At 45.7% G+C, this 20,030-nt stretch overlaps 2 protein-coding genes across 2 annotated transcripts; one reads left to right on the top strand and one right to left on the bottom strand.

Moving 5' to 3' along the window:
- The first annotated feature begins 1,638 nt into the window (after window positions 1–1,638).
- Window positions 1,639–2,577, top strand: LOC144278759 (olfactory receptor 52P1-like). The gene has a single exon (XM_077840098.1). It carries the CDS (start codon window positions 1,639–1,641, stop codon window positions 2,575–2,577), a length of 939 nt encoding a protein of 312 aa, XP_077696224.1.
- A 14,403-nt stretch (window positions 2,578–16,980) lies between these two features.
- LOC144278750 (olfactory receptor 52P1-like) lies at window positions 16,981–17,946 on the bottom strand. The gene has a single exon (XM_077840085.1). The coding sequence runs from the start codon at window positions 17,917–17,919 to the stop codon at window positions 16,981–16,983; it is 939 nt and encodes a 312-aa protein (XP_077696211.1). The 5' UTR covers window positions 17,920–17,946.
- Between the last annotated feature and the right edge of the window lie 2,084 nt (window positions 17,947–20,030).

Raw genomic sequence — 20,030 nt, 5'->3', positions numbered from 1 at the left:
TTCATTATTATTATTTACAATCCCCCAATTTTAGTATCACCTGTAAACTTCATAAATATTCAGTCGTGAGAAGGGTAAACACCTGAGTTGCTGACACGTGTTTCTGCTTACACTTGTCAGTTAACACCTGTAACTTATGTCTCAGACAAAGCTGGATGCCAGTAAGAAAATGTCTCACAAAAAGCAACAGGGGATGCAGGCTTGTAGCCCTAAATATCAAGGCTCATGTGCCCTTCATCCCCATTCAGTTAAGCATAAAGTCATAGCCCAGCATGATAATGTCTGTTTCCATCAGGGAAACTTGGCTCCTTTCCAACATACGAATTGCATCATGAATCAAACCCATGAAGTCCAGTGTCCTCTCTCTCTGACAGTGACAACATCAGGAGCTACAGAAGAAGGTGTAAGAAACCCAGCAGTAGATGGATGGGGGTGACTTGACCATGATGAGGATGTCACCCTAATACCTGACAGCTAGAGACTGGCTTTTCTCCTGAAACACATTGGCATATGGGCTTTCCAAAATGGTTATTTAGCTGTAATTATTGTAACTGCATAGTCTCACTATCCATGTAAATCATAGAATATCAGGGTTGGAAGGGACCTCAGGAGGTCATCTAGTCCAAACCCCTGCTCAAGGCAGGACCAATCCCCAATTTTTGCCCCATATCCCTAAATGCCCCCCTCAAGCATTGAACTCACAACCCTGGATTTAGCAGGCCACTGGTCAAACCGCTGAGCTATCCCTCCAAACCCTTCCTTATGCTTGCTTACCTCATGGCCTCAACTACCTCTTGTGGCAATGAGTTCCTCAGTCTAATTAGGATTGAGTGAAGAAAGCACTCTTTTCTTATCTGTTTTGAATTTGCCACAATTCAGCTTAATTGAATGTCTTCTTGTTCATGTGTTATGAGAGGGAGAACACATTCTCGATCTACTCTCCACCAGTCAGTAATTTATTCGCTTTCCTCATTTCCCCTCTTATTCATTTCCTTTCTAAGATAACAGTGCCAGTCCCAGTCCATATGAGCCCCGGGCCCTTGATCATTCTCACTGCCCTTCCCTGAACCACTCTAGTTCCTCAATGTCAGGTTTGAGAAGGGTGCTCAGTATTGCACAGAGAAATCTAAAGGAGGGTGAAACATTGTCTGACTAAGTTTTCTGTATGATTCCCCATTCCACTTTTCCTGGATCCCAAGGTTTTTGCCTAATATCTGGCCATGCTTGCATGGTGAGTAGGGTTTTACAGAGCTATGTGTTATGATGCACAGGTCTCTTTACTGAGTTCATACAGTTAAATTAGAATCTTGTAAGGTATTTGAGTAGTTCAAGGTTTTTCCTCCAATGGGCAGACACATTGCAGTTATTGATGTAGAAATGAATGTGTAGTTACTGTGCCCATTCACCTGGATTGGTTATCTCCTTCTGAGGACTTTCTGTAATTGGCTATGACCTGAATAATTGGGTGCCATCTGTAAATATTGCCACCTCACTGCTCACCCCCCTTTCTAGATTGGTGATAACTAGAATATATTTACTGTACTATGTGTTATAAAGTGTTTAACCCCCCTCAATGTGCCTCTCTCCCTTCACAGGCACCTTGAGATTTCTGAGCCAGATCAATGCATCAACTACCTCATGGCAGTTTTCAATCTCACCCCCTCTGATGCTTCAACATTCATCCTAACAGGCATCCCTGGCCTGGAAGCTGCCCATGTCTGGATTTCCATCCCTTTCTCTATGTTCTACATTATCAGCCTGTTGGGAAATTTCATGGTTCTGTTTGTTGTAGGCAAAGAGCAGACCCTGCACAAGCCGATGTTCCTGCTGTTCTGCATGCTGGCGCTCACAGACATCAGCATGTCTACCTCTGTTGTGCCGAAGGCACTGAGTATATTTTGGGTCAATTTAAAAGGAATTACTGTGGGTGGCTGCCTCATCCAGATGTTCTTCCTTCATGCAGCTTCTGTTATGCACTCAGCCATCCTTGTGACAATGGCCATCGATCGCTATGTTGCCATATGTAACCCTCTGAGATACGCCACCATCCTCACCAACACACGAATAGCTAAGCTAGGGCTAGTGGGTTTGACAAGAGCTGTTCTCTTCATGATGCCCCTGCCACTGCTCCTGAGCAGGCTGCCATTCTGTGCCAACCGCATTATCCCCCACATGTACTGCGAATCTATAGCTGTGGCAAAGATATCGTGTGGGGACATCACAGTCAACAATATGTACGGCTTGGCGATGGCGTTTCTAGTCATTGGGTTAGATCTGACCCTCATTGCCCTGTCCTACAGTCTGATCATGAGGGCTGTCCTGAGAATCTCCTCTAAGGAAGCCCACCAGAAAGCTCTCAGCACCTGCACAGCCCACATCTGTGTGATTCTGATGTCTTATACTCCCTTCCTCTTCTCCAATGTGACCCATCGATTCAGTCAGGCCATTGCTCCCCACATTCACATCATCTTGGGCAACTTCTATATCCTCATCCCCCCCATGCTCAACCCTATCATTTATGGGGTTAAAACCAAAGAGCTTCGTGAAAAAGTAGGCAAATACATCTGCAGAATGTAATTGCCTGAGGCCATTGACTTTAAACCAGTCTGACAAGAGAGGGAAAGATGTCTCCTTGTTAATCAAGGGTACTCTGTCCCAATTTGGATGAGCTCAGCAATATGGAAGTTCACAGTCTGAGAAGTTCTTCACACCTATTGTCTTATCACTCCATCCCCAAGGACTGCTCTCTCCACTGCTGAGTTCCCTCTCTCTGACCATCACCTTACCTCTTTCAGCATTATCTGTCAGCCCCCACCCCCACACACCCTGTTACTCGGCCTTTCTGTGACTTCCAGACCACCAGAAGATACTGCAGATTTCCGACACAGGGTGGCTTTCCATTAGACGCTGTGTGAACAAGATTCTTGATCTGTTTGATGAACTGAAGCTACACTTTCAGATAGCCAAAGACAAAGAAACAAATTACAATGCTGAACTTCTTTATCATATTTGCAGTGATCCAAATTTAGCTGATTTTTCTACTTCCAATCCTTCAGGAAGCCTGGAGAATATATCAAATGTTTCTGTTTGAAAGTGCTAATATGGGAAAACTGTTGCAGGAATTGAGGAGATTCTACTAGAGCTTGTTGGAGAGAGTTATGGAACTCTGTGTTTTTGAGAACTGGATTGTTGTGTTAAACTATGACATCAACTTTGAGTCAAATAACTTACCAATTTTCACAGTTGATTTTGGAGTCGCTTTTCAGCTGGAACTTTCAAAATACACACTACCTGTTCCCATTGTCAAAGATGGCAAAAGTAGGTGTTGAGATTTCATGTTGGAGTTTGTGAAACAGGTAAAATAGGGTGTCAGGGTTCCCTCCCGACTCTGAACTCTAGGGTATAGATGTGGGGACCCGCATGAAAGAACCCCTTAGCTTATTTCTACCAGCTTAGGTTAAAACTTCTCCAAAACACAATTTCTTTGCCCTTGGAGGGTACACTGCCACCACCAAATGGGGAGGAAGGGAGAAAGGAATGGGTTAAAACAATGATCCAGCTAGGTCCAAAAATAAGGAACAAAACTGCAGCCCAAGGCCAGTGCACACAAACAAGCTCTCTGCTGCCAAACAGCCAGAAGCCTGTATCTCAACCCTGGCCAGCCGAGAGAGAGGAAAACTAAGCCAGACAGAACTGAAGGGGTTGCAAAACTAGTAAAATTGCAAAGGTTAGTAAGTTAAAAAACAACAGTCTTGCGACCCTGAAACCAGTGTGTTTTGGGGAAACTAAGGGAGTCGCGGAAGGCTGGTTCAGACTGGTACTGAGAGCACGGGGGACAAAGGTCCCTGGACAAAAATGCTCCCGGAAGAACCCAGGGCTTAAATCCCTCCCAAAAGCTGAAGCAAGTCGGAAATTTACAGCGAACCCTAGACAACCTGTGCACAGGGCAGAACTCTCCTCTACCCTTTCCCTCTTCTTCTTCTTACATTATACCCAGGCTTGGCCAGCCTTGGGTTGTGCATGTGTAAGCATGAAAGTGGGTTAGGGCACTTTCTTCCTCCCTCTGAGTGACGTGGGGCACACCCAGAACTTACCACTGTTATTTGGTTAATAAAGCTTTAAACTTAGTCGCTTGGTCTGCTCCTTCATCTCCTCCCCTAAAGATCCTTTGGCCTCAGCCTAATCACCCAAGCAAATTGGTAACATAAATCTGTCACAATAAGGTATACATTTTTTTATCGGTGAGAGTAATTAACCACTGGAACAATTTACGAAGGGTCTTGGTGGATTCTTCATCACTGAATTTTTTTAAATCAAGGTTGGATGTTTCTCTAAAAGATCTGCTCTAGGAATAATTTTGGGAAAATTCTCCAGCCTGTGTTATACATGTCCTCAGGAGTCAGCTGGAGGCATTTTGCCTGCAAGCTCGTGCCTGAGCTTACAGAAGGCATTTTTTTCCTTTCATGACCATGTTGAATTTATCCTAAGGGGAGAAATTTTCATGTGACTGTGGCGTCTTGGTAATGTTACACTAGGTGTATATTTCACAAGGATGAGGGATCCCATGAGTCACTACATGGATGAACATTTTAGGTGAGAAAAGTAATGATTTGACCCCATAAAATCTCCGTACAGCAGAATGTATGTACAACCCTCACCATAAATGACTTACAGAGCTGGCTAGAAACTGTTCCCAGAGCATCCTGAGTTTAACATCTCTGTCCTGGTGGCCCATTGTTTCAGGCAGCTGCCAGTGTATCCTGGACATGGCAGCTGTATTTATCTAGGTCCTCACATGTCCCAGAGTGATCCACTCTCATTATACAATGTGCAAACTTCTCAGCTTGTGAGTTGTTCCTGTGTAGCAGTCCCCAAAGCTGTATAGGTGCACCAAGAGCGATAGCACAGGTACCTTGGCATTTGCCACTCTCTGTGTGAGATTTCTCACTGGAGAGACACACTCACTGATCTCCCCCTCAACCCCCAGCCAAGGGAGCAGGTGTGACAGGAGACACCTCACTCCCTGCAGAGGAAGAGCTGTGCGGAGCGTGGGGCAGCTTGGAGATTGTGTGAGCCAGGGATGACTGTGGAGCCTGGAGAAGACACTGGTGACCAGGGTGCTGCTGGAATCGGGGTAGCCTGGGATGGGGAAGGAGAGTATCGACAGGGGGGCACAGTATGATGGGAGATTGAACCAACTGAGGAGCAAAGATCAATGGTTCTTTCCACTGGTGAAATGCCAATAATCACAAAGAAAAACTGAATTTCAGTAGCTCTTCCTGGCTGTCCGTTTCCACCCCACTCCCTGACCCCACAACCTCCAGCGCTGCCTGCTTCTCTGTGTACACCCCCGGGCCTGCCCCCCAACCCTTTGCACTGCCCACTTTTCTGTGTAAGCCCCTCTGCCTACCCCAACAAATCCCATTACTGCCTCCTTCTTTGTGTACACCACCTGCCTGCCTCCACAATCTCCATTGCTCCCTGATTGTCCAAGTACACACCTTGTATGCTCCCTCAACCTCTCACACTGCTCACCTGTCCATGTATGTTCCCAGATTGCACAGCTCCCACCCCTGCCACACAGTGATACCCCTCATTCAGGATCAAAACAAGGTGCCAGACCCCACAGCAACAGCTCACAGAAATATGTCCTCATACGAGGTTAATCTCAGTGCCAGCACTGGGAAAAGGGTGAGATCAGCCTGAACTGCCTTTCCGGGGCTCCCAGCAGCAGCTTAGCCTGTGTAGGGAAAGAGAGAGAGACAGACCTGGCAGGAGGGAGAGAAGACGTAGAGACTAAAAGGAGCCAGCATGAGTAACTCTTCCTCAAAATGACACAAAGCTTTAACATATTGCAGCCCATTAGAAACACAAAAACATTTTCCTGAGCTGTTTTTCCATGCTGGCAATTGCTCATGTTCCCATGAGTCTGTAGTGGGATTGCTCATGAGAGGAGGGATGGTCTGGATGGGGGATGCTGTCACAGACAATCTGCTACAGCATGGTCCCTGTTATGTTACAGTCTGAGACACCCCCCTGTCTCCTGAGGCCTTGTTATGCCTCTTCGGTCTGTGCATTAGGCAGGGTGTCCAGACCGTATCTTGCCCATTCACCACTGTGATGTGGACACAGCACCCCCACATACACACACAGTACATTCCTGGACCTCTCTTGATGTGATTTCCAACCCCTCCTGGTTTCCTCTAAGCCAGAAACATGTTTTTATTTTTACTGCCTTTTGGTGCTTCTCATCTTCTCCAGAACTGGATATGCAGGGGCATGGAGAGAGCAGACCCCTCTCTCTCCCTTAAATAAAATGTTATCCTAATTGTTTTGAGACTTTAAGCCTGTGAGTTTGAGATTTCAGAAACTTTCCTCTCCTGTCAGCTCTCCTATAGTACAAACGAGCTCACCCATCCTTAGAGACCATGGGATGACTCCAGTTGAAGTCACTGGAGGCTCATGGTCCATGCAACTCAGACAGTTTATTTAAGTTTCTACATGTGGATTTAGGGTGATCCCAACGGGGGCCAAGATTTAACCCTTAGTGTTTAACTTTCGGCTCTGAGCTGTGATAATTACAGCATCGGGTCCTGCTACAGAGAGTGCCTTTCTGCTACTGTGCTGAGAGATCCTGAAGGAAACCCCCAGTTTATGTGGCATTTTCAGATCTGTCATGAAAGGTGGGGATTTGAAAATGCATGGGCCCTGATTTTGCTCTCAGGGAAGCCACTTTCAATCTGGAGTGACCCTGTGAAGGCAGAATGTGACAGCAGATTCTGGCCACTGTGTGGCCCATTCTTGTTGTGAACCCTCCCGTAACACGGATACCCACTGCATAGGCTCTGGCTCTACTCCCTAACAGTGCAGTGAAATTGCTGAATTGGAAAGCTTGAGCGAACTAGAGGAAAAAAACACAAAAAAAGGAAGCTACTGAGACAGATATAAGGACACAGTAAGACACAAGGAACTGATCTTAAAAACAAATATTTGTGTAAATTATTTCCAATACATTGGTAGTTCCAATTTTATCAGGTAAATCCCTTGGTGATTCAGACAATCAACACGGTTCAAGTCACTGTGCTGGAGAATTCCTGTTCAGATGGTTCGAACGGCGAACAGCAGAGAGGCTAACAGAGGGAGTTTGCCTCGGAAGAAAGCCCACTGAGGCTTACATCTTGCCTGCTTCTCTGAGTAGTTTCTACAACTCCTGAGGAAGCTCGGAGAAGGAAGGTAATATGGATGGGGAGCATTCAGCTGTTGTGACCTGCACTGGATGTGCCATGTTTGTCTTCCTTCCACAGGACAGAAGCAACTTTATCTGTACAAAGTGCAAGCTGGTCTCCACATTAGAAGAGAAGGTTCAAGGTCTGGAGAAACAAGTATCGACCCTGTGTTCCATAAGAGAAACAAGATTTCCTGGACAGACGGCAGGATATGCTTCTATGGGCACAACGTTCTGAAGATTCAGAGCAGGCTGCGCAGAGGGGACAGGAGGACGGTGAATAAATTTGGCAGCATGTGACCTCCAGAAGAAGAAAGGGGAGCGTCCATATACCAGCAGTGCAGATACAGGTAAGCAACCATTTTCATGTTCTCTCCACAGGTACTAATGTTCAGGTTCTCTCCACAGGACTAGATGATACATCTGAGGGAAGGGAACAGAAGGAGACTCCGCCGATTGGAAGGCATGAGATGCACAGTCCTGGGGATGGGGGTTCCACGACCACCGCTCCGAAGGGGAGGAGGCGGGTGGTGGTGGTTGGGGACTCTCTCCTCAGGGGGACTGAGTCATCTATCTGCCGCCCCGACCGGTTAAACAGAGAAAACTGCTGCTTGCCAGAAGCTAGGATTCACGATGTGACAGAGAGACTGCCGAGACTTATCAAGCCCTCGGATCGCTACCCCTTCCTAAGCCTGGGTAGAGACCGTTGAATCATGGAAGTCAACGAATGGCTACACAGGTGGTGTTGGAGAAAAGACTTTGCATTCTTTGACCATGGGATGGTGTTCCAAGAAGGAGGAGTGCTAGGCAGAGACGGGCTCCACCTAACAAAGAGAGGGAAGAGCATCTTCGCAAGCAGGATGGCTAACCTAGGGAGGAAGGCTTTAAACTAGGTTCACCAGGGGAAGGAGACCAAAGTCCTGAGGTAAGTGGGGACGTGGGATACCGGGAGGAAGCACGAGGAGGAGAGCGTGAGAGGGGAGGGCTCCTGCCTCATACTAAGAAAGCAGGACAAACATCAACTTATCTCAAGTGCCTATACACAAATGCAAGAAGCCTGGGAAACAAGCAGGGACAACTGGAAGTCCTGGCACAGTCAAGGAATTATGATGTGATTGGAATAACAGAGACTTGGTGGGAAAAACTCACATGATTGGAGTACTGTCATGGATGGATATAAACTGTTCAGGAAGGACAGGCAGGGCAGAAAAGGTCAGGGAGTGGCATTATATGTAAGAGAGCAGTATGACTGCTCAGACCTCTGGTATGAAACTGCAGAAAAACCTGAGAGTCTCTGGATTAAGTTTAGAAGTGTGAGCAACAAGGGTGATGTCGTGCTACAGACGACCGGACCAGGGGGATGAGGTGGACAAGGCTTTCTTCCGGCAACTAACAGAAGTTACTAGATCGCAGGCCCTGGTTTTCATGGGAGACTTCAATCACCCTGATATCTGCTGGGAAAGCAATACAGCAGGGCACAGACAATCCAGGAAGATTTTGGAAAGGGTAGGGGACAATTTCCTGGTGCAAATGCTGGAGGAACCAACTAGGGGCAGTGCTCTTCTTGACCTGCTGCACACAAACTGGAAGCATTAGTAGGGGAAGCAAACGTGGATGGAAACCAAGGAGGCAGTGACCATGGGATGGTCGAGTTCAGGATCCTGACACAGGGAAGAAAGGAGAGCAGCAGAGTACAGACCCTGGACTTCAGAAAAGCAGACTTTGACAACCTCAGGGAACTGATGGGCAGGATCCCTTGGGAGAATAACATGAGGGGGAAAGGAGTCCAGGAGACCTGGCTGTATTTTAAAGAATCTTTACTGAGGTTACAGGGACAAACCATCCAGATGTGTAGAAAGAATAGTAAATATGGCAGGCGACCAGCATGGCTTCACAGTGAAATCCTTGCTGATCTTAAACACAAAAAAGAAGCTTACAAGAAGTGGAAGATTGGACAAATGACCAGGGAAGAGTATAAATATATTGCTTGGGCATGCAGGAGTGAAATCAGGAAGGCCAAATCACACCTGGAGTTGCAGCTAGCAAGAGATGTTAAGAGTAACAAGAAGGGTTCCTTCAGGTATGTTAGCAACAAGAAGAAAGTCAAGAAAAGTGTGGGCCCCTTACTGAATGAGGGAGGCAACCTAGTGACAAGGAATGTGGAAAAAGGTAATGTACTCACTGCTTTTTTTGCCTCTGTATTCACGGACAAGGTCAGCTCCCAGACTGCTGCACTGGGCAGCACAGCATGGGGAGGAGGTGGCCAGCCCTCTGTGGAGAAAGAAGTGGTTCAGGACAATTTAGAAAAGCTGGACGAGCACAAGTCCATGGGGCCGGATGCTCTGCATCCGAGAGTGCTAAAGGAGTTGGCGGATGTGATTGCAGAGCCATTGGCCATTATCTTTGAAAACTCATGGTGATCCGGGGAAGTCCCGTACGACTGGAATAAGGCTAATGTAGTGCCCATCTTTAAAAAAGGGAAGAAGGAGGATCCTGGGAACTACAGGCCAGTCAGCCTCACCTCAATCCCCGCAAAAATCATGGAGCAGGTCCTCAAGGAATCAATTCTGAAGTAATTAGAGGAGAGGAAAGTGATCAGGAACAGTCAGAATAGATTCACCAAGGGCAAGTCATGCCTGACTAATCTAATTGCCTTCTGTGACAAGATAATTGGCTCTGTGGATGAGGGGAAAGCGGTGGATGTGTTGTTCCTTGACTTTAGCAAAGCTTTTGATACGGTCTCCCACAGTATTCTTACCAGCAAGTTAAAGAAGTATGGACTGGATGAATGGACTATAAGGTGGATAGAAAGCTGGCTAGGTTGTCGGGCTCAACGGGTAGTGATCAATGGCTCCATGTCTAGTTGGCAGCCGGTATCAAGTGGAGTGCCCCAGGGGTTGGTCCTCAGGCCAGTTTTGTTCAATATCTTCATTAATGATCTGGAGGATGGTGTGGATTGCACCCCCAGCAAGTTTGCAGATGACACTAAACTGGGAGGAGTGGTAGATATGCTGGAGGGATAGGATACAGAGAGCCTGAGACAAATTAGAGGATTGGTCCAAAAGAAATCTGATGAGGTTCAACAAGGACAAGTGTAGAGTCCTGCACTTAGGATGGAAGAATCCCATGCACCGCTACAGACTAGGGACCAAATGGCTCGGCAGCAGTTCTGCAGAAAAGGACCTAGGGGTTACAGTGGACAAGAAGCTGGATATCAGTCAACAGTGTGCCATTGCTGCCAAGAAGCCCAATGGCATTTTGGGATGTATAAGTAGGGGCATAGCCAGCAGATCGAGGGTGTCATAAATATAAAGGGAAGGATAAACCCCTTTAAAATCCCTCCTGGTCAGAGGAAAAATCCTCTCACCTGTAAAGGGTTAAGAAGCTAAAGGTAACCTCACTGGCACCTGACCAAAATGACCAATGAGGAGACAAGATACTTTCAAAAGCTGGGAGGAGGGAGAAAAACAAAGGGTCTGTGTCTGTCTGTATGCTGCTTTTGCTGGGGGCAGAACACGAATGGAGTCTTAGAACTTTTAGTAAGTAATCTAGCTAGGTACGCGTTAGATTATGATTTCTTTAAATGGCTGAGAAAAGAACTGTGCTGTATAGAATGACTATTCCTGTCTGTGTGTCTTTTGTGTAACTTAAGGTTTTGCCTAGAGGGATTCTCTATGTTTTGAATCTAATTCCCCTCTAAGGTATCTACCATCCTGATTTTACAGAGGTGATTCCTTTACTTCTATTAAAAGTCTTCTTGTAAGAAAACTGAATGCTTTTTCATTGTTCTAAGATCCAAGGGTTTGGGTCTGTAGTCACCTACGCAAATTGGTGAGGATTTTTACCAAACCTTCCCCAGGAAGTGGGGTGCAAGGGTTGGGAGGATTTTGGGGAGAAAGACGTGTCCAAACTACGTTTCCCAGTAAACCCAGATAAAGTTTGGTGGTGGCAGTGGAAGTCCAAGGGCAAAGGGTAAAATAGTTTGTACCTTGGGGAAGTTTTAACCTAAGCTGGTAAAAGTAAGCTTAGGAGGTTTTCATGCAGGTCCCCACATCCGTACCCTAGAGTTCAGAGTGGGGAAGGAATCTTGACAGAGGGACATGATTGTTCCCCTCTATTCGACATTGGTAAGGCCTCATCTGGAGTACTGTGTCCAGTTTTGGGCCCCACACTACAAGAAGGATGTGGAAAAATTGGGAAACATCCTCAGAGGGCAACAAAAATGATTAGGGGACTGGAAGACATGACTTATGAGGAGAAGCTGAGGGAACTGGGATTGTTTAGTCTGCGGAAGAGAAGAATGAGGGGGTATCTGATAGCTGCTTTCAACAACCTGAAAGTGGGTTCCAAAGAGGATGGATCTAGACTGTTCTCAGTGGTAGTAGATGACAGAATGAGGAGTAATGGTCTCAAGTTGCATCAGGGGAGGTTTAGGCTGGATATTAGGAAACACTATTTCACTGTGAGGGTGGTGAAGCACTGGAATGGGTTCCCTAGGGAGGTGGTGGAATCTCCTTCCTTAGAAGTTTTTAAGGTCAGGCTTGACAAAGCCCTGGCTGGGATGATTTAGTTGGGGATTGGTCCTGCTTTGAGCAGGGGGTTGGACTAGATGACCTCCTGAGGTCCCTTCCAACCCTGATAGTCTATGATTCTATGACTTGAACCCTAGAACCCTTTGCACAAACTTCAGGGCAGAAACAGGCAACTCACCACAATCCCGCTCAGCAGAGCGAGGAAATTTCCGTACAGTGACAAGAAGGGAAAGTCCTGAGAATCAGTGAATGAATCTCACGTCTGACATTCAGAATGCTGAACAGCAACTATTATGATTCTCCTGTACAGTCCCTGTGGACTCTCAGGTTGGCAGGACTCCCAGACAATTCACTCGGCTCCATGAGCAGTGGGAAGAGCAGACAATACTCCCTGGAGAACTTCAGCTTGAGAACCGTCCCCGGGAGTGAAGAAATGATTTGCCAAAACCAGGGGATCAGACTGTCAGAGCAAACTGAGTCTTGCAAACTGTTCAGGCTAGCAACTGATGGTGGCTTTCTTTTCGGTGTTCAATGTACTGCTATCTGCATTACATGTGGGAATACTGCCAGAAGATATGGGGGAAAACACTTCAATTAATAGCAGCAGTGTAACAAGGCTTACACCCCACGCAGTTGTAATTTCCAGTCCATCAAAAGTCACAGCCACCCTGTGGAGGCCATATGTCTTGATCTTGAATTGATGCAAACCAAAGGGCGTGGAAAACACTTTCTTCTCCCAGGATTCTGGCATCAAAGGTGTCTGCCAGTATCAATCTGTGTGGTCTGAAGTGGCAGCAAAAACTGTTGTAATAGTTCATCTACTCTCTGGCATAGTAAAAAAACTACTGTCAGGCTCAACAGGTAGTGATCAATGACTGGATGTATAGTTGTCAGCCGGTATCAAGTGGAGTACTCCAGGGGTCGGTCCTAGGGCCAGTTTTGTTCAACATCTTTACTAATGATATGAATGATGGGGTGGATTGCACCCTCAGCAAGTTCACAGATGACACTAAGCTGGGGGGTGAGGTAGATACACTGGAGGGTATGGAATTAGTAGGAGCATTGCCCGCAGATCGAGGGAAGTGATTATTCCACTCTATCTGGCACTGGTGAGGCCACATCTGGAGTATTGCGTTCAGTTTTGGGCCCCGCTACAGAAAGGATGTGGAGAAATTGGAGACAGTCCAGCGGAGGGCAACAAAAATGATCACGGGTCTGGGGCACATGACTTATGAGGAAAGGCTGACGGAACTGGGTTTGTTTAGTCTACAGAAGAGAAGAGTGAGGTCGGATTTGACAATGGCCTTCAGCTACCTGAAGGGGGGTTCCAAAGAAGATGGAACTTGGCTGTTCTCAGTGGTGGCAGATGACCAAACAAGGAGTAATGGTCTCAAATTGCAGTAGGGGAGGTTTAGGTTGATATTAGGAAACACTTTTTCTCTAGGTGGTGAAGCACTGGAATGGGTTACCTAGGGAGGTGGTGGAATCTCCATCCTTAGAGATTTTTAAGGCCCAGTTTGGCAAAGCCCTGGCTTGGATGATTTAGTGGATGTTGGTCCTGCTTTGAGCAGGAGGTTGGACTAGACGACCTCCTGAGGTCTCTTCCAACCCTAATCTTCCATGATTCTATGATCATTATCCGTTGAGCCCGATGATCTAGCCAGCTTTCTATCTACCTTATTTTCCAGTCTTCCAAGCCATACTTGTTTAACTTGCTGGCAAGAATACTGTGGCAGACCATATCAAAAGCTTTGCTAAAGTCAAGATATATCATGTCCACCACTTTCCTCATATCCACAAAGCCAGTTGTCTCGTCATAGAAGGCAATCAGGTTGGTTAGGCATGACTTCCCTTGCTGAATCCATGTTGACTGTTCCTGATCACCTTCCTCTTCTTCAAGTGCTTCAAAATGGATTATTTGAGGGCCTGCTTCATGATTTTTCCAGGGACTGAGGTGAGACTGAAAGGTCTGTAGTTTCCCGAATTCTCCTTCTCTTTTTTAAAGATGGGCACTATATTTGCTTTTTCCAATTGTTCTTGACCTCCCCTGATTGCCATGAATTTTCAAATATAATGGCCAATGGCTCTGTAATCACATCAGCCAATTTCCTCAGCACCCTCAGATGCATTAGGTCTGGACCCATAGACTTGTGCATGTCCAGCTTTTCTAAATAGTCCTTAACCTGCTTTTTCACCCCTGAGGTCTGCCCACCTCCTCCCAGTAGTGTGCTGGCCAGAACAGCAGTATGGTAGCTGACTTTGTCTGTGAAGACTGAGGCAAAAAAAAGCATTGAGTACTTCAGCTTTTTCCACATCATCTGTCACTGTTTTGCCTCCCCGCATTCAGGAAGCATCCCACACTTTCCCTGACCTTCTTGTTGTTGCTAACATACTTGTAGAAACCCTTCTTGTTACCCTTCACGTCCCTTGCTAGCTGTAACTCAAATTGTGGCTTGGCCTTCCTGATTACACTCCAGCATTCTCTCACAAGATTTTTATACTCCTCCCTAGTCATCTGTCCAAATTTCCACTTCTTATAAACTTCCTTTTTGAGTTTAATCTCACCGAAGATCTCACTGTTAAGCCAAGCTGGCCACCTGCCATATTTGCTATTCTTTCTGCACTTTGGAATGGTTTTGTCCTTCCCCCTCAGCATGGCTTCTTTAAAATACAGCCAGGTTTCCTGGACTCCTTTCCCCTCATATTAGCCTGCCAGGTGATCCATCAGTTCCCTAAGGGTGTCAAAGTCTGCTTTTCTGAAGTCCAGGGTCCAATTTTCCTACTCTCCTTTCTTCCTTTTGTGAGGATCCTGAACTCGATCATCTCATGGTCATTGCTGCCCAGGTTGCCTCCCACTTCTACTTCCCCTACCAATTCTTCCCTGTTTGTGAGCAGCAAGTCAAGAGGAGAATGGGCCCTAGTTGGTTCCTCCAGAACTTGCACCAGGAATTTGTCCCCAACATTCTCCAAAAACTTTGTGGATTGTCTGTGCACTGCTATATTGCTCTGTCAGCAGATGTCAGGGTAATTGAAGTCCCCCATTAGAACCAGGGCATGTATTCTGGAAACTTTAGTTAAGTGTACGAAGAAAGCCTCGTCTACCTCATCCTCCTGGTCCTGTGGTGTATAGAACATGCCCACCAAGACATCACCCTTGTTGCTCTTGCTTCTAAACGTAACCCAAAGACTCTCAACAGGCTTTTCTCCTGTTTCATGCTGGAGCTCTGAGCAATCATACTGCTCCCTTACATAGAGTGCAACTCCTCCACCTTTTCTCCCCTGCCTGTCCTTCCTGAACAGTTTATACACATCTATGACAGTGCTCCAGTCATGTGAGCTACCCGACCAAGTCTCTGTTATGTCAGAAACTTCAGTTCTGCCAGGACTTCCAATCTTCCCAGGCTTCTTGTGTTCATGTACAAGCACCTAGGTAACTAGCTGATTGCCCTACTTTCTCAGTATGATTCAGGAGGCCTCCCCTGTTGTACACTCCTCCTTGTGTTTCCTCCCACTTATCCACTTAGCTCTGGGCTTAGTTGTCCATCCCCCGGCAAACCTAGTTTAAATCCTAGTTTAAAGATGAATGCTGTCAAGGTTCCTTCCCCACTCTGAACTCTAGGGTACAGATGTGGGGACCTGCATGAAAACCTACTAAGCTTTCTTTTACCAGCTTAGGTTAAAACTTCCCCAAGGTACAAAATATTTTACCCTTTGCCCTTGGACTTCCACTGCCACCACCAAACTTTATCTGGGTTCCTGAAAAAACATAGTTTGGAAACATCTTTCCCCCAAAATCCTCCCAACCCTTGCACCCCACTTCCTGGGGAAGGTTTGGTAAAAATCCTCACCAATTTGCATAGGTGACCACAGACCCAAACCCTTGGATCTTAGAACAATGAAAAAGCATTCAGTTTTCTTACAAGAAGACTTTTAATAGAAGTAAAATGAAATCACCTCTGTAAAATCAGGATGGTAGATACCTTACAGGGGAATTAGATTCAAACATAGAGAATCCCTCTAGGCAAAACTTTAAGTTACAAAAAAGACACACAGACAGGAATAGTCATTCTATTCAGCTCAGCTCTTTTCTCAGCCATTTAAAGAAATCATAATCTAACACATACCTAGCTAGATTACTTACTAAATTCTAAGACTCCATTCGTGTTCTGTCCCCAGCAAAAGCAGCATACAGACAGACACAGATCCTTTGTTTTTCTCCCTCCTCCCAGCTTTTGAAAGTATCTTGTCTCCTCATTGGTCATTTTGGTCAGGTTAGGTTTGGTCAGGTTTGGCCAGTGAGGTTACCTTTAGCTTCTTAACCCTTTACAGGTGAGAGGATTTTTCCTCTGACCAGGAGGGATTTTAAAGGGGTTTACCCTTCCCTTTATATTTATGACAAATGCTTCCCTCTCAGGATGTCCCTTCAGCAGGCCCTCCCTTCCCTCACGGAGGGAACCTTGGGCAGTTGTTCAGGGGGTGATTCTGTCTCTCTCAGCTAATCTCCCCTACAGATGTCAGTAGCAGCTCTACTCTCCTACCTGGTCTGCCACAAAACAAGCTGCTCCCCTGCCTTTTTGCCTTTCTCAAACACTTCTCTTCAGATTTTATTTGTCTGACCCATTTTCTGATCATTTACCTGCTGAACGTTTGGTTTCTTTGAACTCAATTTTAAATTAGCTACAAGTTCAGTGGCTTTGGGAAGTAATCCTGCTGCATTATATAGGTCTGTGTCTTTGGACTGTAGCAGTTTTGAAACAGCATTTACCATTTCCAAAATCCTTCTTTGAAGCACAATGGAAAAAAAACCAACTAAAATTTTCCATTAATTTCTTTAATGCTGAAGGGTTGTAAATTCGTCAGTATTTTTGCACAGGCGAATCATTTCGGTGGGTGCCTTCATTGTGTTTAAATACTGAATCTGAGAGGAAGCTTCCTTGACCAAGCTTTCATTTGTAATGAAATATGTTCAAGAGGCCAAATAAAAAATGTCAGGTTTACTGCTCTCACCCCATAATAAAATAGCACAGGAAAAATGTTTAATATGATACCAGTCTCTGGGATGCCATCTCATACAGTAATAAGAAGTTAGGTGTGAGGAACTTCTCGGACTGTGAACTTCCACAATGCTAAGATCAACCAAACTGGGACAGAGCACCCAGGATTAACAAGGAGATGTCATTTCTCCATCTTGTCATACAGGTTTAAAGTCCGTGCCCCCAGCGATCATCTTCTGCAGGTGTATTTTCCCATTTTCTCACGAAGCTCTTTCGTTTTGACCCCATAAATGATAGGGTTGAGCATGGGGGGAATGAGGAAGTAGAGGTTGGCCAAGATGATGCGAACATGGGGAGTGATGCCTTGACCAAACCGGTGTGTCAGAATGGAGAAGAGGGAGAGAGTACAAGAAATCAGCATCACAAAGATGTGGGCTGTGCACGTGTTCAGGGCTTTCTGGTAGGATTTCTTGGAGGATATTCTGAGGACAGCCCTGATAATCAGACCATAGGACAGGGCAACGAGCATCAGGTCTAACCCGACGACTACAAAGGCAACCACCAAGCCATATATCCTGTTGACTGTGGTGTCCCCACATGACATCTTCACCACAGCCATGTGGTCACAGTAAGTGTGGGGGATAATGCGATTGGCACAGAATGGCAGCCTGCTCAGGAGCAAGGGCAGTGGAAGAATGAAGAGAAAAGATCTTATGAAACCCACAAGCCCTAGCTTAGCTATTCGTGCATTGGTGAGGATGGTGGCATATCTGAGAGGGTTACATATGGCAACGTAGCGATCGAAGGCCATTGTCACAAGGACGGCTGAGTGCATAGCAGAAACCACATGAAGTGAGAACATCTGGGTGAGGCAGCCACCCTCGGTAATGCCTTTCAAATTGAACCAAAATATACACAGTGCCTTTGGCACGATGGATGTAGATGTGCCGATGTCCGTGAGCGCCAGCATGCAGAGCAACAGGAACATTGGCTTGTGCAGGGTCTGCTCTTTGCCTACAACAAACAGAACCATGAAATTTCCCAACAGGCCAATAATGTAGAACATAGAAAAAGGAATGGAAATCCAGACATGAGCAGCTTCCAGACCAGGGATTCCCGTTAACATGAACGTTGAAGGGTCAGAGGGGGTGAAGTTGAGAGCTGCCATGAGGTGGTGGATGCATCAGTTGGGCTAAGAAATGGTCTAGGTTCCTGTGAAGGGAGAGAAGGACACTGAGCAAATAATATGGAAATATTTTATGGTTTTTAAACATTTAGAATGGGGGGTCATAGTAAAGTCCAAAGAAGTCCCCAGAGGGAGCTAATGAAGCCAGGTGAATGGGTAGCATGATGGCAGATGAATTTCAATGTCAATAACAGCAACTTGTATGCCCATTGGAGGGAAATGGTTGAAGTCTTCAAACACCTGGGAAGTTTCTAATTTAATTGTATGAACTCAGGACAGAGACCTGGGTGTCATGGTACACAGCTCTGGGAAACCCTGTTCACAGTTCAATCATGGACAGAGACTAAGCAAAACATTGGGATCCAAGGGGAGTAGGATGGGAAATTATGCAGAAAATACAATGCCATGAGATCAATGTTTCACCATCCTCTGGAATCCTCTGTGTAGTACTGGGCATCGCACCCTTCTCACAAAGGATATTGCAGAATTAGAGGGGTTCAGACAAGGGCAACGAGAATGAGAATGGGCCTGGGAAACTCTCATACAGAGAGAGGTTGAAAAGATTGGGATTGTTACCTATACAATACTGACTGGTAGAGAGTAGTATAGATTGAGAATGTGATCTGCCTGTCTCATAACACAAGAAGACTTTGAATTAAAATGAAACTTGGCAAATTCAAACTGATTAAAAAAGAATGCTTTCTTCACTCAGTGCCTAATTAGACTGAAGAACTCATTGCCACAATGGGTAGTTGAGGCCGTGAGTTAAGTAAGAATAAGGAAGGGTTTGGACATTTACCTGGATAGTGAGGCTATCCAGTTACAATAGTTACAGCTAAATAAATATTTTGGAAAGCCTAGATGCCAAAGTGTTTCAGGGCACAATCTAATCTCTAGCTGTCAGGCATTAGACGACACCTTCACCGCCCACCCGCCATGCATCTACTGTTGGGTTTCTAACATCTTCTTCTGAAGCACTTGGGGCTATCTCTGTCAGACAGAGGACATTGGCCTGGATGGACCATAGGTCTGATCCACAATGCAATTCCTATGTTAGAAAGGAACCAAGTTTCCCCCATGGAAACAGACATTATCCTGCTGGGCTATGACTTTGTGCTCAACAGAATGGGCATGAAGGTCAAAAGGGTCTTGGTATTTAGGGCTACAGGCCTGCACTTCTGTTACTTCCCTTGTTTCTTTTGGTGAGACACTTTCGTGCAGATACCCAGCTTTGTCTGAGACATAAGTTACAGGTGTTAACTGACACGTATCAGCAACTCAGCTGCTAACCCTTCTCATACCTGAACATTGATGAACTTTACAAATTACACAAAAATTGGAGGATTGTAAATAATGAAGTGGTCAGATCACTGTTCAGAGCAATCTGGTTTGGTTGGTAAACTGGGTCAAAGGAAACAATATGTGTCCTAATATAACTATGTAGGTTTCAGAGTAACAGCCGTGTTAGTCTGTATTCACAAAAAGAAAAGGAGTACTTGTGGCACCTTAGAGACTAACCAATTTATTTGAGCATGAGCTTTCGTGAGCTACAGCTCACTTCATCGGATGCATACTGTGGACCACAGTATGCATCCGATGAAGTGAGCTGTAGCTCACGAAAGCTCATGCTCAAATAAATTGGTTAGTCTCTAAGGTGCCACAAGTACTCCTTTTCTTATAGCTATGTAGATATCTACATCTAGGAACAAAGAATGCAGGCAATGCTTACACGATGGGGGATTCTCATCTCACAGGAAGTGTAATGACTCTGGACAAGATTTGGCAGCGTGAAGGGCTAATTACCTAAACATGAGCTCCCTCTGTGACCCTGTGGCCAAAAGAGCCAATGAGATCCTGGGATGACAATGAGGAGAATCTCAAAGAGATGTAGAAAAGTTATTTTACCTCTATATTTGCCACTGGTGCGACTGCTGCTGGACCCTTTGTCCAGTTCTGATGTCCACAATAAAAGATGGATGCTGATATGGTGAAGAGGGACAGAGAAAAGTCACAAGAATTAGTAAAAGAATAGAAAACTTTCCTTATAGTGATATACTCCAATCTCTTTAGTTTAACAAAGATGGTAAAGGGGT

The sequence above is a fragment of the Eretmochelys imbricata genome, chromosome 1, assembly GCF_965152235.1.
Source record: "Eretmochelys imbricata isolate rEreImb1 chromosome 1, rEreImb1.hap1, whole genome shotgun sequence".
Lineage (NCBI taxonomy): Eukaryota > Metazoa > Chordata > Testudines > Cheloniidae > Eretmochelys > Eretmochelys imbricata.
The sequence above is the reverse complement of the archived record's forward strand: the minus strand, read 5'-3'. Positions and strand labels throughout refer to the sequence as shown.

Bases quoted from the DNA above. Each gene is read 5' to 3' on its own strand.
- LOC144278759 (XM_077840098.1), top strand. From the start codon at position 1,639: ATGGCAGTTTTCAATCTCACCCCCTCTGATGCTTCAACATTCATCCTA.
- LOC144278750 (XM_077840085.1), bottom strand. From the start codon at position 17,919: ATGGCAGCTCTCAACTTCACCCCCTCTGACCCTTCAACGTTCATGTTA.